Consider the following 17,459-nt stretch of genomic DNA (forward strand, 5'->3'; position numbering starts at 1 on the left):
GGGCGGCGCGGGCTCTCGGCGCGGGCGCAGCGCCCCTTCCCCGCGGTGAGTGGCGGCCAGAGCGAGCGGGCGGCTGGGGGCGCCAACTTCGCCGCCAACTTGGGGCTGCGTTCAGGCGCCGCTCGGGCAAGGGCGGCGGAGACAGACGCGGGACACCCGGAGAGCGTCTGGGCGGCGCAGGAGCCCAGGCAAGGGTGGCTGGGGAGGGACCGGGAACCTCGTGGCCGGGTCTGGGGGTTGGACCCGGCAGGTGAGTACGAGAGGCCGGGAGGCGAGCGCCGCGGACGCGCGGGGAAGGACGCGGGCAAGGCTCCCAAGACCTTCGTCTCCGGGGTCGCAGGGCCCTCCTGCTCCTCCTTAGCCAGGCGCCGCGACGCCGCGGGAGGCCGGGCTGCGGGCCCCCCAACTGTTGCTGCTGGAAGCCGCTGGGCTAGGAGCAGGGCTGGGAGCCAGGGCCCGGCTGGGTTCGGCCAGGGGGTAGGGGGCTGGAGAGGGCGCAGGGCGGAGAGAGTGAAAGGGGCTGCGATGGCTCCAGGATCCTGCCCTTGTTCTCGTTTGTCTGCTGAGTACCTACTGCATGCACCTGCCCTCAGCCTCTACCCCTCTCCGCTAGGCCTCCCCCAGAGGTCTCCCTCCAGCTCCCCTTCCTCCTCCCCTGTCCCTGCAGAACGCTCCCATCCTCAGACCTCAGCGAATCAGCGTGGGCTTTCCGGGGTGGCAGGCTCTTCTCAAATGGTGACCCCGCACCCGGTGGACCCAGGCATCCGAGAACGCAAAAGGCAGGGTGGGCAAAAGGGTCCCTGGGAGAGCCGTGCGCCCTCGGCGCTGGGCTCTGGCCGCTGCCCCAGTGGGCTGCTCTGGTCTCCAGGGTCTTCGACCAGGATCACCGACGTCTGAGAAGGCAAGCCCCGAGCCTCCGATTGCAGAACGCGTTTAGTGCCTGGGTTTGAGGTGGGCAGGGTCGGGGAGATGCGACGGCAGAAGCGACTAAAAAACCGAAAACCCCTAACCCTTTGCCATCGAGTCGATTCTGATTGATAGCAACTCTATAGGACAGAGTAGCACTGCCCTCATAGGGTTTCCAAGGCTGTAATCTTTAGGGAAGCAGATTGCCACATCTTTCTCCCGCAGAGCAGCTGGTGGGTTGGATCCCTCGACCTTTGGGTTAGCAGCGGGAGTGCTTAACCGCAGCCTGAAAACCCCTAAGGGTGCGGCACACGGGCTTTCCAAAAGGGCCTGCTGGCGAGGGAGGCAGCAATGTCCCAGAGCCCTGGCGCTCACCCGGATTATCCCTGGTTCCTAGACCTGCTCGCCCTGCTCAGTCCCCCAGCCCTCGGATGGTGGCACCGTTCTGGCGTACAGGACAACAGAGGATGGAAACTGATCTGGGGAGGCACCTTCCCACTGGTTCTGGTTCAGATCCCATCTAGCTCCTGGCCGGGCCATTAGCGTGCAGCCTGTTGGTAACTCTGTCCTCAGGAAGAACAGGAATGCGAAGGGGCGAGTCCGCACGAAACCAGACTCTTGCATTCGCCCCGGGGCCCCAGAGCAAGCCTGGGCTGGTATCTGGCTCACAGTCCCGCCTGTCAAACGACCTCGGCCACCCCCACTCGAGTGGCTTGGGGTCGCAGCCTTGCGTGGAGTGGAGGGGCTAGGGGCCGAGGAGCCGGGGACGGCGGCAGGAGGCAGCAGTGAGGCGTGGGGCGCGAAGGACGTGGTGCCCAGTCTGGCCGCCAGGAGGCGTGGCTTGGGTCCCCACGCCCGGAGTCACTCCCGCCGCCGCCGCTGCCGCCGCCGCCGCTGCCGCCGCCGCATCGCGAGTGTCCTTGAGCCGCGGGTGACAGTGGCTCTCACTGCCTGCGCCCCCTCCTCCTGCGGGGGGAGCCTGATGCCACGTTCCCTATGAATTATTTATCGCCGGCCTAAACATATCCCGAACTTCACAGCCCGAGTGTAAGAGATTCCTGCCAGGGGAGGGGGCAGGGTTGCCCCCCCGGGCCGGGGGAGTCGCGGGTGGGGGGCGTTAGCCTCGGAGGAGGGAGAACTCCGGGCCCCCACCCGTGGGGGCAAGATGGAGGGGCGTCTTCTCCCCTGACGCCCTGTCTCGAATATCAGCTAGGCCACAAGGAGGGAGGGAAACCCGACGGCAGAGGAGGGGCCATTCCCCCCGAAGGGCAGTGGGTCCAGAAAGCCAGGGTCCCCCACTCCTAGAAGCAGCGCGGCTGGTGGGGGAGGCCGATTCAAGGGACCGAGGCCCCTGGCCTGGCAGAAAGGGAGTCGTTGGTGTCTGGTGCGTGAGTATGTGAGTGTGCACATCCGTTTGTGGGAGCCTGGTGAGATTTGGGGGACAAAGGGGGCGAGAGAAGCCCTAAGCACGTGGAGGTGCTCAGGCCCTTCAAGGTGAGGCTGAGTGCCAAGGAAGACTGACCGCTGCCCCCCTCTCTGGGGTCTTTTCCCATGCCGCTGTTGACAGACATTCCCTTCACAGCCCCTGCAAGTGTGGGACAGGGCTCCACGCAAGCCTCTGTCCTCAAGGAACCATGTCCAGTGTGGGGAGGGGCACGGCAGGTGGGCAAATACCCGGCCCAGGGCCAGTGGAGAGAGCTGCTAGAGGGTATGGCCCAGCACTCCCGAGGCCAGAGGAGGGAGGGAGGGGGGCCCTGGCCTGGACCCCCACATGAACCCTGGGTCTTCTCACCTCTGTGTCCAGAGCCTGGTGGGATCAAGGCGGGTACCCATGAGAGGGACTCAGGCTGGGCTCTGAAGGACAGTAGAATTTTGACATGTAGACGAGAGGGAGACAGCAGGAGGAGGACATCCCAGCCTGCGTGACAAGCAGGAGCAAAGGCCAGGAGATGCGGACAGTGGGGCTGTGTGGCCACCAGACTGGCCAGTGTGGGGTCCATGGTAGGAGGACATTGGCTGGGATCAGGGTGTGTGGGGCCCTGAGTCGGTGGGACTAAGTGTCTGGACTTGTGGGCACCAAGGAGCAGGTGGGGTCTGAGGACGGGGTGCAGGGGCTGGAGGAAAGCTGCAGGTGAGTGGGGCTGGCGGGCTAGGTGAGTGGGAGGTGGAGGGGGGCAGAGGGAAGCTAGTGGGGAGATTGGATTAGGGCAGGGCTGGAGAATGTCCCTTCTGCCTCGCGGGGGTGGCTGGACGGGACGCGGTGGTGAGATTCTGGACTCTGCACTCCTTGGCTCTGCTCGTCACTGTTTGGAGCTCAGCGACTTGCTGCATTCAGGTCCCTCCCTCTGACACATTCTGTGGTCTCTTGGTGGAAGGTACACCTGCCTCAACTTCCTCTCTTCCCCCCCTACCCAGGAGGACCCCTGCCCGTTAGAGAGAGGCTCAGGGGAGGTGCCCCCTTGGAGGCAGGCAGGGCCTGGGTTTTTCATCCTGAAGCTGTGCTGTTCAATGGAGGTAGAATGACAGCCACGTGTACCATTTTAGATTTTCTAGAAGCTACATTTGAAAAATGTAAAAAGAAACAGGTGAAATTAATTTTAATAGTCTATTTTATTTAACTCAATATAGCCAAAGCATTATTATTTCAACATGTAGGCAATATAAAAAATATGAATGAGATCTTTTACATTCTTTTTTTATACTCGGTCTTCAAAATCTGGTGCGTATTTTCCACTTACAGCAAACCTCTATTCAGACTAGCCACATTCCTAGTGCTCAGTAGTCACACGTGGCCTGTGGCTACTGTACTGGACAACGCAGATCTAGAGCTCAGAGCTGGGAGGTAGATTTGAGGGGAGGCTTGAGGGCAGGGGACATATGCTTGGGAGCCTGCGGGGGCAAAGAACCAGCACAAACCTGTGCAAATTTCTACAGGGGCCGGGGGTGCGGCAGAGATGAGCTTAGAGAGGCTTTGCAAAGGCTGTGGGAGGAATGACAGTGCCCTCTGCAGCCGTGAGTTAAAAATCTCTGCTCAGTGGTTGCTGAGGTGTGGTGTGGTGTGGCCTGGCTTAGGATCCCATCCCAGACTCAAATGTATTGGGCTGCCCTTCTACGTCTGAGTACGAGGAGACAGTACATGTGGGGAGATTCCAAGGGCACCACAATGAATACGGTATTCCCTTCCCTGCCAAAAATCTGTCTTCTCAGCCTGAAATTCCACCATCAGTCACGTTAGCTTAAGGCTTTGACCATTGTGAAACTCCCGGGTGGGAATGATAACACTCTAAGCTGTTATCAGTCCCTTATTCCTCCATGTGAATGAGCTGCGGAGACTTAGCTAAGAAAAGGTCTTGCTGGGGGAGGTTGGTGAGGGAGCAGGATATTGGTGGAAGGAGAGATCAGTAGAAAAGGGAGGTTGGAGGTGCAAGTCTGCAGACTTGTCCCTAGCTTGTCCAAGGATTGGCACCTCTGTCTTCCACAGCACACTCCCAGTTCCTAGAGGGCAGAGACCACGTCTTACCCATACTAACATTTCACCGCCCAGTGCCTAGTATACAGAAGGTGCTCAGTATACATGTATCAAGTTAAATTTCTGAACTAAAGAGTCAGTCTTGTGGTTTCCCTTGGAAGGATCCTTTTAGCAACCCTGGGGAAAAAAGGAGGAAGATTCCTGAGTGTTCCCAGGTGGCCTCTTGCACGTCCCTGCTCCCCGTCCTCATCAGTGAGAACTAGAGGCCTAGGAACGCCCTTGTGCATATCGGTCTGCAAGAAATTAGGCTTTGGACAAAAGGAAGAAAGAAATGAGGTAGTACGCAAAAGGAAGGCCCTGTAAGAAAGCTAGAGCCTGTCCTGAACGTCTTTGGTCCCAAGGGTGAGGTTTCTGGGACAGGGGTTTGGGAGTGTCTGAGGCAAGAGTGTTGGCCCCACATGTGTCAGAGTAGAACTGTGCCCCATAAGGTTTTCAATGGCTGCTTTTTCGGAAGGGGATGCTGGGGTTCTGTCTGCACTTCTGCAGGGAGGGCTGGAGCAGCTGGCCTGCGCTGTTTACCTTTCTCTCTCCTGGTTCAGAAGCTTTCTTGGGGATGGAGCTGGAGAAGGTGTCAGAGCTGTGGCTGATGACCAGCTGGAAGGGAGAGCGACATCAGTGGGTGCCACTCAGGACTCAGATTACCCTCAAGGGCTTGGCTCTTGGTCCCAATCCAAAGCAATGATGTCCAGCAGGAATTCACGTCAGGCCTCTGGATTAGGTTCAAAAGATCCTGCACACCAGGGCCTGGTCTGAGCTCTGGACAAGGCAGTGATGTCACACCCCTGCAGCGGAAGAGCTGCTACTAACCGGCCACAAGAGCAGGGCTGTGGGAATGTCCAGTGTCCGGGAGGTAGGAGCTCTGTGCCAGGCAGAGTGTCTTAGGCTGGGTTCCCTAGAGAAGCAAAACCAGTAAGGCATGTGAGTATATATATAAAAAGCGATTTATATCAAGGAAATGGCTCATGCAGTTGTAGAGGCTGGAACGTCCCAAGTCCGTGGGTCAGGACAGAGGCTTCTCCTGATTCACGTAGCTGCAGGGGCTGGCGAACCCAAGATCGGCAGGTCAGGGAGCAGGGCTCTTGCTCACAGGCTGCAAAGATCAACAAATCCCAAGATGGACAGGCAAGACCATAGGTAAGCTGCTAGCTCAAGTTCCAAGAACCGGAGGTCAGATGAACAGGAGCCACCTGCAGGATGCAGAGTGAACAAAAGCCCCCGAGCCTTGCCAGACTATCCACTTATATTTGATGCAGCTCACATGCCCAAGGAAACTCCCTTTCAACTGTTCAGCTACTCACAGCAGATCCCATTATGGAGGTGATCACATTATATCAAATCTCATCATGGAAGTGATCACAACATCATACAACTGCCAAACTACATCGTAACTGCCAAACCACTGAGAATCATGGCCCAGCCAAGTTGACACACGACCTCAACCATCACACTGGGGCACACAGAGATGGGTCCTTGGTGGATAGGCTGACCATGTGCCCTGGTGTGAGACCCAAGGAAGATATGGTACAGTTTAGGTTGGAGCAGAGAGGATGGGGGTGGGGCAGGGAGTGGGGGTGCAGGTTATGAAAGCTGCCTTCCTCCACCTGGCTGAGGGGCTGTCACCTGTGGGATGAGAATGCTAATAACTGTTATCTCATATAAGTCCTCACACTCCTGTTAGATAAAGAAAAGTTTCCATTAAGTTGATGCTGACTCTTGGTGACCCCATGTGTGTTGGAGTAGAACTGTGCCCCATAGGGTTTTCAATGGCTGATTTTTTGGAAGTTGATCACCAGGGCTTTCTTCCGAGGCACCTCTGAGTGAACTCGAACATCCAACCTTTTGGTTAGCAGTCGAGCACATTAACTGTTTGCACCACCCAGGGACTCCCCAGTGAGGTAGGTCCTGTGATTATCCCAGGCAAGAAAATCTGACTCAGAGAGGTTAAGCGACTTGTCCAAGATCACATAGTAAGGAAGTGGCAGAACTGGGACTCGAACTCAGGTCTGTCCAACTCAAATCCATGTGCTTAAGCACCAGACTAGCGTTTTCACTGTGTCCTCCTAGGACAGAACTTGGATCTATGAGGTTCAGAAGGTTTGACCTTTCTAGCCAAGCGTGTGGTTGAACAGTAGAAGGGAGGGTGGTGAGCGCCCCATTGCAGCTCTTTCTTCTCCCCAGCCCCTGCCCCTCTGGGATACCCTGGGGACACTCAGCTAACCTCTGTCTTTCTCTCTGTCTGTCTCCTTCTCCCCTTCTCTTCCCCTCTTCTCTCCCTTCCATCCTGTGGGTGTGTGTCCTCTGACTCTGGCCTTCGTCTCCTGTCTGTCTGTCCATCTGCCTCTCTCTGTGCCTGTCTCCTTCCTTGTACCTGTCTTGGTCTCTCCAAAGGACCCGCCAGTGGACATGGGTGGGGCCCTGGGGCCGGCCCTGCTGCTCACTTCAATCCTGGGGGCCTGGGCAGGGCCCGGCCCGGGGCAGGGCCAGCAGGCTGTGACAGTGGCCGTGGTGTTTGGCAGCTCGGGGCCACCCCAGGCCCAGGCCCGTGCCCACCTCACCCCCCAGAGCTTCCTGGACCTGCCCCTGGAGATCCAGCCCCTCACCGTGGGCGTCAACAACACCAACCCCAGCAGCCTCCTCACCCAGATCTGCAGGCTCCTGGGTGCTGCCCGCGTCCATGGCGTCGTCTTTGAGGACAACGTGGACACCGAGGCTGTGGCCCAGATCCTCGACTTCATCTCCTCCCAGACCCATGTACCCATCCTCAGCATCAGCGGGGGCTCTGCTGTGGTCCTTAGCCCCAAGGTGCCCACCAAACTCATGACCCCTTGTCCCTTGGGCCTGGAGCAGGCTGGGGCTGGGTGGAGGCTGAGTCTGGGCCTGGCTCCTGCATTATGGGCACACAGGCCAGGGCAGGGAGGAGACTGGGGTCCTAGGAAGCTGGCATTGGGTGGGACTGGCGAGGAGGTAAAGGCTGAGGGCATGACGTGGGTGAGAAGGGAAAAGGCTGTGTGATGAGGTTCCTATGTTCTGGAAGATAAACATTCTGGGCAGCTTTCACACTTACGGAATGGCCAGGTGAGGGGTGAGAGGTGGCAAGCCCACCTCTGGCTGTGATGGTCAGGCCCCGGGCCTGCCTTCTCTGGCCCTCCCCAGGCAGGCTCCCGACCAAGGGGTGGAGGGCCAGGCTGGGCACAGGGTCTGATGCTGAACTTTTGGGCAACTGTTGTCAACCTGAAGGAGGAGCACTTGGAGAGGGTCACTGTCCAAGGCATGGGGGGGGAAGTGAGGGACAACTACCACCCAGACAGAAACAGCTATGCACCCACAGAGCTTGGAGTCCTGTGGGGAAAAGGTTTTAAACACATTCATCTGCAGTTACCAAATGGGATAAGTGTTCTGAGGGAAACATATGGGGAGACCATGAGGGGGTCTAACAGGCATTCCCGTTTGGATGGGTGGTTGGTCAGAGAAGGTCTCTCAAGAAATGATGTCTTCGCTGAGACTTGGAGGATGGGGGGGGGTTAGGGTGGGCAGGGAGAGGAAATCAAGTGAGGTCCCTTAGGTGGGAAGGTGCTGGGACCTTTGGAGGAGCAGAGTTAGGGCTGGAGAGTGGCCAGCTGGGGTTATGTGGCTGGAGAGGCAAGTGAAGTCCTTATCACATGGGAAGACATTTGGGTTTTACTCTAAGTGGGAAGCTGAGAGACCAACCTGATTTGCTTTTATTTTTTAAAATCATTTTTTATTACGGAGAATTTTGAACATAAAAGTAGAACAGTGTAATGAAAACCCCCACGTGCCCACCATCCACCCCTGGCCGACCCTGAGGCATCCTCACTCGCACCTACTTTCCCCTCTTCTGAAGCAGCTCCCAGGCATCCTATTATTTCATCCATAAATATTTCAGGGTGTATCTCCAGCAGATAAGAACTTTAGAAAAAAACCCCATTATACATGACCATGTCTAAAAAATAATAAAAATCCCTTAACATCATCAAATATCCAGTCCGTGTTCAAGTTTCCCCCTTTGTCTCATAATGTCACGCACGTTTATTTTGAAGCTTGTTTGATTGAATCAGGATCCAAATTAGGTCCACGCATTGCAGTGGTTGATACGGCTTCCGTCTCTCTTCTCTCCCCCCTCTTTTTTCTTTCCATTTGCTTGTGGAAAAAACTAGGTTGTCCTGCAGGGTTTTCCCTGATTCGCTTTTTAAAAAGATTAGGACAGTTGCAGTGTGGTGAAATCTTGGGGGGAGGGGGGCTGTAGAGTGGAAGCAGGGAGACACCGGTTGGGAGGTGACGGCACTTGCCCAGGTGCCAGCTGGCAGAGGCTTGGAGAGATAGAGCCTTCTCAACCCCAGGGCGCCGTGGAGGATGGCGCCTTCCCAGCCATCTTTTGGGCCCCGACCTTAGCTCTCAAGACGGTAGTTCTCAATCCTCCCCGTGCTTTTAAAAAATACAGACGCCCCAAGCCCCATCTCTGAGATACAGATTCAGTTCATCTGGGCAGCGCGTCTCAAACTAGCAGGTTCAAGCATCCCCTGAAGTGCTTGTTAAAACCCAGGTTGTTGGGCCTCACCCCCAGAGATTCTGATCCAACAGGTCTGGAGTGCGGCCTGAGAATCTGCATTTGTAACAAGCTCCCAGGTGATGCTGATGCTGCTGGCTCGCAGGCCGGCACTGTTTTGGGTGGGGCCGGGCTAAGTGTTTGTAAAAGCTCCCCCAGTGGGTCTAACGGGCAGCAGGGTAGGAAGCACTGTCTTAGGTCCACGTTGGGGCTGCACAAAGTTTGGGGGGGCAGGAGCTCCCAGACGCCGGGCAGCTTTTCCGCAAGGGCGTCTGGGAGCTGAACCAGGAGTCGTGAAGGGACTCGCAGGCTCCTGCTGGGGGCGGGGGCGGGGCTGGCATCGCCCCGCCCCTCCCGACTCAGGCCCCGCCCCGGCCCCGCCCCAGGAGCCGGGCTCCGCCTTCCTGCAGCTGGGCGTGTCCCTGGAGCAGCAGCTGCAGGTGCTCTTCAAGGTGCTGGAGGAGTACGACTGGAGCGCGTTCGCCGTTATCACCAGCCTGCACCCGGGCCACGCGTTCTTCCTCGAGAGCGTGCGCGCCGTCGCCGACGCCAGCCACCTGGGCTGGCGGCTGCTGGACGTGCTGACGCTGGAGCTAGGCCCCGGCGGGCCGCGGACGCGCACCCAGCGCCTGCTGCGCCAGCTCGACGCGCCGGTGCTGGTGGCCTACTGCTCGCGCGACGAGGCCGAGGTGCTCTTCGCCGAGGCGGCGCGCGCCGGCCTGGTGGGGCCGGGGCACGTGTGGCTGGTGCCCAACCTGGCGCTGGGCAGCACCGACGCGCCGCCCGCCGCCTTTCCCGTGGGCCTCATCAGCGTCGTCACCGAGAGCTGGCGCCTCAGCCTGCGCCAGAAGGTCCGCGACGGCGTGGCCATCCTGGCCCTGGGCGCCCACAGCTACCGGCGCCAGCACGGCGCCCTGCCCGCCGCTGCCGGGGACTGCCGTGGCCACCCACGGCCCATCAGCCCTGCGCGGGAGGCCTTCTACAGGTGCGCACCCGCCCAGGGTCGGGGTGGGGTTGGGGGCGCTTCATGGCCCCAGGGTGGTAGTGACCTTGGGCTCGCCGTTCACACTCACTGCTAGCTGTGTGCCTGCGGTCAGGTTGCCTTTCCTCTCTGGGCCTTAGTTTCCTCATCTGAAAAGACAGTGGCGTGATGGGGGGGGGGGGGAGGATCCAGGGGGGTCAATAGAGGGAAAACACTTTGCAGTAAGTATGCAATTATGGGGGTGGTGGGGAGATAGAGGCAGGGGGCAGGGGCACGTGACACCCTGCTTCTCTCCCCCCTCCCAGGCACCTGCTGAATGTCACCTGGGAGGGTCGAGACTTCTCCTTCAGCCCTGGTGGGTACCTGGTCCAGCCCACCATGGTTGTGATCGCTCTCAACCGGCACCGCCTGTGGGAGATGGTGAGAAGGGGGTGAGCCCAGGGGCCCAGCTCCTCCCAAGCCCACAGCGAGCAGGGAGCCCTTCTGCCCCTCGCCCATTCCCTCATCCTTCAGGTCTCAGCTGAAACATCTCTTCTGGGAAGCCTTCTGGTCTCCCAGGATGAGTGGGGAGCCCCTGCTCCGGGCTTCCATAACACTCTGTCCCCCTTTTACTACAGAGCTTTACCGAACATTCTTATCACACAGTCCTGCCCCTGGAGGAGTAAGCCACGTCTGTGCTGGCCAGACGAGAGTGTGCACACAAATAGAATACGGTGAGATCAGTGCTTGAGCAGAGATGTGTGCAAAGCACTCTGGGACTGGAAAGGAGGAGCAGGAGTTAGCTCTCCTGAGCCCTAGTGGTGCAACGGTTAAGCACTTGGCTGCTAAATGAAAGGCTGGTGGTTCAAACCCACCCAGTGGCTCTGCAGGAGAAAGACCTGGCGATCTGCTTCAGTAAAGATTACAGCCAAGAAAACCCTGTGGGGCGGTTCTGCTCTGTCACACGGAGTTGCTATGAATTGGAATTGACTCAATGGCACCCAACAACAACAACGAAAGGGGGAAGCTGGGGAGGGCTTCCCAGGAGAGGGGGCATCTGAGCCGGGCTGTGCAGGACTGAATATGAGCCCACCAAGAGGCAGGACCTGGGGGCATCATACCAGCCTAGTATAGACAGAGGGCAAGAAAGAGGGCATTTAGGGGGTGTGGAGAATGAGAAAGAAGGGTGGGATGATGGTGGGTAACGTGGACAGAGTGTAAAAGGCCTTGAGTGCTCCACTAGGGACTCTGTCACTGACGGTCATGGGGAAGTTGTAGGAAGGTGCCTTGCGTTGGCAGCAGTGTGGTGACTGTTTGGGAGCGGCAGGGACAGAGGCTGGGACGAGGCTGCAGGGAACCCGCCCTTCTGGCCAGCTCGGCCCCTTGCCCCTGACTCCCCTGTTCTCCACATGCTCCCACCCCAGGTCCTGCTGTGAGGCCCCAAGCATACCTAGGGGAGGGAGGGGGCTCTGGGCCCTGGCAGGCCCTACCCACAGGCTCCCCTGAGGGTGGGGGTAGGGCTGGGGGTCCTGGGCTGAGGCCAGTTGCCCTCCACAGGTGGGGCGCTGGGAGCATGGTGTCCTGCACATGAAGTACCCGGTGTGGCCTCGCTACAGTGCCTCTCTGCAGCCCGTGGTGGACAGCCGGCACCTGACGGTGGCCACGCTGGAAGAGCGGCCCTTTGTCATCGTGGAGAGCCCTGACGTTGGCATCGGTGGCTGCGTGCCCAACACCGTGCCCTGCCGCAGACAGAGCAATCACACCTTCAGGTTCGTGAGACCACAGGGAGGCCCTGTGTGCTGGCCGCTGCGTGTGATCATCAGCTGTTGTGTGTGGCTTGTGCTCGGGGCTGGGGAGGGTGTCCAGATCCCAGGCTGGGGCAGCTGCTGGGGCTGGACCGGCTGCGCTGGGGCCTGACGCCTGACGGGAGGTCTCTTGGTGGTGGCCACAGCGGTGATGCGGCCCCCTACACCAAGCTGTGCTGTAAGGGCTTCTGCATCGACATCCTCAAGAAGCTGGCCAAGGTGGTCAGGTTCTCCTACGACCTGTACCTGGTGACCAACGGCAAGCATGGCAAGAGGGTGCGCGGCGTGTGGAACGGCATGATCGGGGAGGTAGGCCAGCCCCCGAGGCCCCCTGAGCCCACCCCGCCTGCCCACCTGCTGCCCCAGGCCCCACACATGACTCAGCCACCCTGAGATGTACCCCAGGCGTTTCCTCCTGTGCTAGGGATCGGGGATGTAGGACTCCTCCTAGGATCTCCCAGCTGTCACCTCTGGTGACCTCCGGGCTGGTCCTGGGGGAGACTAGCTGTCCCCAGTGATGACCTCAGGGGTGGTCAGTACTGATGTTGAGCTCTGAGGACCCCAGGTGGGAACAGCTGACTCGGCCTGTGGCTGTTAGAGTCTGAGGCAGGGAATGAGGACGATGCTACAGCTGGGCATGGCCCCCCGCCCCTCGCTGCCCCAGGTGTACTACAAGCGGGCAGACATGGCCATCGGCTCCCTCACCATCAACGAGGAGCGCTCGGAGATCGTGGACTTCTCCGTGCCCTTTGTGGAGACAGGCATCAGCGTCATGGTGGCCCGCAGCAATGGCACTGTCTCCCCCTCGGCCTTCCTGGGTGAGGCTCGGTGGGCAGGAAGAGCTCCTGGGTGATAAATGGAGCACAGGTGGAGAGGGGGTGCTCAGGGTGGCACAGAGGGTGAGCACAGCAGCCCTGGGAGCCCCGGAGGGTGATTGGAGGCTGAGCTGTCAGTGGGTAAATGGAGAGGGAAGGTGAAGTTGGGTTTTAAGTCTGGGTTGGGTCGGGGAGGAGGCGGGATAAATTATTACTGAGGGATGGGAAACCCCAGGAAGGCTGGCTGGCTCCAGGCGGGCCCGTGCTGAGTGTGCAGAAGCAGTGGGACAAGGGGAGAAGCTCCGTGGGGAGTGAGTAGGGAGCCAAGGGCTGGGCTAACCCGGAGGGGAGCCCCGGCTCCGCCTCTTCCTGCTGTGTGGCCTTCGGCAAGTCACTGAACCTCTCTGGGCACAGTCTCTCAGCCATGGGGAAGAGAATAACATCCATTTCATGGGACTGTCATTGCCTCAAAGGAGCAAATGCTCGTGGCAGTCATGGTTTCTTATTCGAGGAGACCGAAACGATTTTGTCAAGAGTCCTCGAGTCTTGTCTTGTCGGCCCCCTGGGCCTCAGTTTCCCTTTGAGTAGGACAAGGAGTGCAGCTTGACCAGGCAGAACAACCAGAACAATTGTCCACGCTGATCTGGGCAGGGGAGTTCTGGATGGGGAGGGGGAAGAATGAGCACAGTGGAAATCCCTTGGTGATGTGACTTTGTGGGATCAGGCTCGGGGAATGGTCGGGGGGGCAGGTTGCAGGCAGGGGGATGGGAGGGCAAAGGGAAGAGCAGTGGGCATAGACCCTCTTTCGGTGAAAGGAAGTGGGGAGTGGGGGAAGAGGAGGCATGAGAGCCAGGGGCAATAGTGGAGTCGAAGGAAGGTTTCTTAGGGTGGGGTGGTGTGGACCTGTCCGGGGCACAGGGAAGGGGCAGACCAGGGGGGCTGGAGAGCCGGATAGCCACAGAGCCGATGGGCCCCTGCTTGGACCGTGTGGACTGAGCTGTCTGCACCCAGCGCCTCTGGGCCGTGGATGGGAGGGCTGGCGCCCCTGAGTCGCCACTCCCTCTGCCCAGAGCCCTACAGCCCTGCAGTGTGGGTGATGATGTTCGTCATGTGCCTCACCGTGGTGGCCATCACTGTCTTCATGTTCGAGTACTTCAGCCCCGTCAGCTACAACCAGAACCTTACCAGCGGGAAGAGTAAGCTCCCACCAGGCCTGGGAGGAGGGAGCTGGGCTGAGGTGCCCCAGAGTGGTGGGCTTGGGGCCAAAGGGGCCGTTCAGGGAATACTGAGTCCTGTGGGAGGGTTCTGGGTTATGGACAATATATGCAGGGGTCAGTCGGATACGAGAGAGAGAGAGAGACAGAGGAGCTGACTTGTCCTAGGGCGGGATGGCAAGGATGGCAGGGATGGGTCCCCATCCAAGACAGGACTGACACAGGGGCCATGGAGATGGGAGGGCAGAATCCTGAGGCCTTTGGGTGGATGAGGGGAGCCAGTTCCTGGATGGGCCCCAGTGACCACCCCCTCACCCCCAGAGTCTGGGGGCCCATCCTTCACCATCGGCAAGTCCGTGTGGCTGCTGTGGGCGCTGGTCTTCAACAACTCAGTGCCCATCGAAAACCCCCGGGGCACCACCAGCAAAATCATGGTCCTGGTCTGGGCCTTCTTCGCCGTCATCTTCCTCGCCAGCTACACTGCCAACCTGGCTGCCTTCATGATCCAGGAGCAGTACATTGACACTGTGTCTGGCCTCAGCGACAAGAAGGTTCTGGAGCCATGGCCAGTGGAGGGTGGGGGGACACCGAGGGCAAGGAGGGGCAGATCTTGGGTGGTGGACACAGGTCCGCCAGGGTCAGGGGAGTTTGAACAGGAGGCTGGAGCAGGAAGAAGCTGGGGAGCCCAGCGAGGAGGGGGTGGGGGGCACGGGGAGAGATGGATCAGGCCCACTGACTGGGCGGCCTTGGGTACGTCTCTGCCTGCACTGGGCCTCAGTTTCTCTAAAACACAGGAGTGGCCTGCACAGTCTCTCTAGACCATTCTTCTCTGACCCTGCTCATGTCCAAACTAGGGCAGGGCACTGGGGGTGGGCCGGGGGTACTGGGTGTCTGGAAGGTGTGAGGCGGGGTCGTGAGTGGCTGCTGGTCCTTGCCTGCAGTTTCAGCGGCCTCAAGATCAGTACCCACCCTTCCGTTTTGGCACTGTGCCCAATGGCAGCACGGAGCGGAATATCCGCAGCAACTACCGCGACATGCACACCCACATGGTCAAGTTCAACCAGCGCTCTGTAGAGGATGCGCTCACCAGCCTCAAGATGGGGTGGGTCCCTCTGCCTCCCAGCCCTGCACCTGCCATCTGACTCTCCCCACCCACATGCCCCCCAAAGCCTCAGCCCTGACCCTTCCTGAGATACCTGAGGTGGGGACAGTGGGGCTGGGCTGTCCTCCTAGGCTGCAGGATGCTGGGGAGGGAGAGCAGAGAGGAGGGTAGGCCTTGGGGCAGCTGGAGCTCGAGACAAAAATAGACACCCACCATGTGGCCCAGAGATGCAGCTGTGGTGTTGACGAGGGCCAGCCTTGGCCTGAGGGGATGGTTGTTACCTTCTCTGGCCTGTAGGGAGGGGCTGGGCGGAGAGAAGGTGGGTGTCCTCTGGGGGCAGCGAGCTCTCCGGCCCCTCTGAGGGGCTACGGGGGTGCGGTCCCCTCGGCATCCGGGACCCACAGGAACCAGACAAGGCTCTGCCCATCTGTCCCTCCTGGGCGGTGCCCAGTAGGCTCGTGTGGCCCAGACCTCTGTCAGACCCCAGGTTCAGTGGCCCCCACCCGGCACAGTCCTTGGCCCTGAGGGCCCACCCTGTCCCCAGGAAGCTGGATGCCTTCATCTACGACGCTGCTGTCCTCAACTACATGGCGGGCAAGGACGAGGGCTGCAAGCTGGTCACCATCGGGTCCGGCAAGGTCTTCGCCACCACTGGCTACGGCATCGCCATGCAGAAGGACTCCCACTGGAAGCGGCCCATAGACCTGGCACTCCTGCAGTTCCTGGGGGACGGTGGGTGCTATCACTGCAGAGGCTGGGGTGGGCCCCGGGTGGGCCCCAGAGCCCGAGGTCGGGCGGCAGCCTGCCGGCTGGCCAGAATCTCCACCACCACTCTGTGTCTCCAGGGCCTTGTGGGCAGGGAGAAGGCTCCGGGGGTGAGAGGTTGGGGCAATGGGACCAACTGGATGGAGACTGGGGAAGGGCTGGGTTTCTAGGAAGGGAACAGAAGGAAAGGTAAGAAGGCAGGAAGTTCAGGCCACACAGTGGGGGTTGGGAGTGGCTGAACCCCTTTCCCCAAGACCCCTCCATAATCTTTTCCAAATGAGCCCCTCCTTTGCCCGTTATGTCCCTCCCTCACTGTTTCCACCTTGAGATTACCTGGGGTGGCCTCAAGGACCTGCCTAGTCCCCCAGAGCAGGGGCCAGGATGGCTTGGCACCTGGGGGGCTCACATGAGTGAGTGATCCAGCCCAGCCTGCCCAAAAACCAGAGAGAGCTTTGAGTGTAGAGGTGTACCATCCGTGTTACAAAACAGTCGGTCTGACTTTCCATCAATATCACATAACAGTGAGAAAGATGAGAATGCCACCAGTGCACGCGCTTCGGTCGGTCTCCTCGGAGGCCTTTCACCTCCGTGTCCGCAGCTCCGTGCCAAGCTGGTTGATCAACAAGTGTTTGGTGGATGCATGAGTGCATTACTCAATCAACAAGCCTGTACTGGGCACGTGGGGCTGGGCAGGTGGAGGGCCCCAAGTCTGGCTTTGCCCATCCAGGCTCTGCCCCCTTGGCTTCCCTTTCTTCCTGTTCATTGACCCCCCTCCTCCGGTCCCTGCAAGGCCGTATCTCTATATGGTCCCACTTGAGGGACAAGGAGAGGGCACGCTGACCCCAGACCCCACCTTGCTCCAGGCTTGGAGGGAGTACTGGGAGGGGTCCCTCCCAGGGGTTCCTTAGCCCACCGTGCTCCACCCCAGGGGAGACACAGAAGCTGGAGACGGTGTGGCTCTCGGGGATCTGCCAGAAGGAGAAGAACGAGGTGATGAGCAGCAAGCTGGACATCGACAACATGGCGGGCGTCTTCTACATGCTGCTGGTGGCCATGGGGCTGGCACTGCTCGTCTTCGCCTGGGAGCATCTGGTCTACTGGAAGCTGCGTCACTCGGTGCCCCACACGTCCCAGCTGGACTTCCTGCTGGCCTTCAGCAGGGTGGGTGCCGCCCCGCCCTAAACAGGCTCTGGCGCTAGGGGTGCCGGCCCAAATACATCAGCTTGACTTATTTACAGATGAGAAAACACAGCTCGGGTGGTGGCGGGGCTTGCTCGCAGAGACGAACCCTTCTCTGCGCAGGCGCAGGCGGAGTGGCGCCATAGAGAGAGCTGGGTTTTTTAAAGCTAGGTGAATAGGTTCGAATCCTCTCTCTGCCATTCACTGGCTGAGTGATTTTTTTTTTTTTTTAGGAGAATGAGTCACCTTCTTGGAGCCTGTAGAATGTCAGGGCACAAGGACTGGCACATAGGAGATACTTAACACAAGTTCTTTGCTTCTGAGGACTAGAGAGAAGGCTGGTTCCCAAGCCTGCGAGGTGGGCGGGGTCAGCGAGGCCGTCCCTAGAGCCGAGCGCCGCTCACAGCCACCTCCTCCTCCTCCCTGTGCCCAGGGCATCTACAGCTGCTTCAGCGGCGTGCAGAGGCTGGCCAGCCCCGTGCGGCCGCCCAGCCCGGACCTCACGGCCAGCTCGGCTCAGGCCAGCGTGCTCAAAATGCTGCAGGCGGCGCGCGACATGGTGACCACAGCGGGCGTGAGCAGCTCCCTGGACCACGCCACGCGCACCATCGAGAACTGG

General features: G+C 59.6%; 1 protein-coding gene across 1 annotated transcript in view; it reads left to right on the forward strand.

Annotated features, from left to right (window-relative positions):
- Nucleotides 1–6,838: 6,838 nt before the first annotated feature.
- GRIN2C (glutamate ionotropic receptor NMDA type subunit 2C) overlaps nt 6,839–17,459 on the forward strand; it is an 11,618-nt gene continuing 997 nt past the window's right edge. The window contains exons 1-12 of the mRNA XM_004374404.1: nt 6,839–7,237; nt 9,386–9,984; nt 10,287–10,401; nt 11,518–11,729; nt 11,912–12,074; nt 12,430–12,583; nt 13,651–13,776; nt 14,116–14,345; nt 14,736–14,896; nt 15,441–15,628; nt 16,590–16,822; nt 17,274–17,457. Of these exons, the coding sequence (XP_004374461.1) occupies nt 6,839–7,237; nt 9,386–9,984; nt 10,287–10,401; nt 11,518–11,729; nt 11,912–12,074; nt 12,430–12,583; nt 13,651–13,776; nt 14,116–14,345; nt 14,736–14,896; nt 15,441–15,628; nt 16,590–16,822; nt 17,274–17,457 (2,764 nt within the window). The remainder of the gene's footprint in view (nt 7,238–9,385; nt 9,985–10,286; nt 10,402–11,517; nt 11,730–11,911; nt 12,075–12,429; nt 12,584–13,650; nt 13,777–14,115; nt 14,346–14,735; nt 14,897–15,440; nt 15,629–16,589; nt 16,823–17,273; nt 17,458–17,459) is intronic.

Source organism: Trichechus manatus, unplaced genomic scaffold (assembly GCF_000243295.1).
Source record: "Trichechus manatus latirostris isolate Lorelei unplaced genomic scaffold, TriManLat1.0 scaffold00028, whole genome shotgun sequence".
Taxonomy (NCBI): domain Eukaryota; kingdom Metazoa; phylum Chordata; class Mammalia; order Sirenia; family Trichechidae; genus Trichechus; species Trichechus manatus.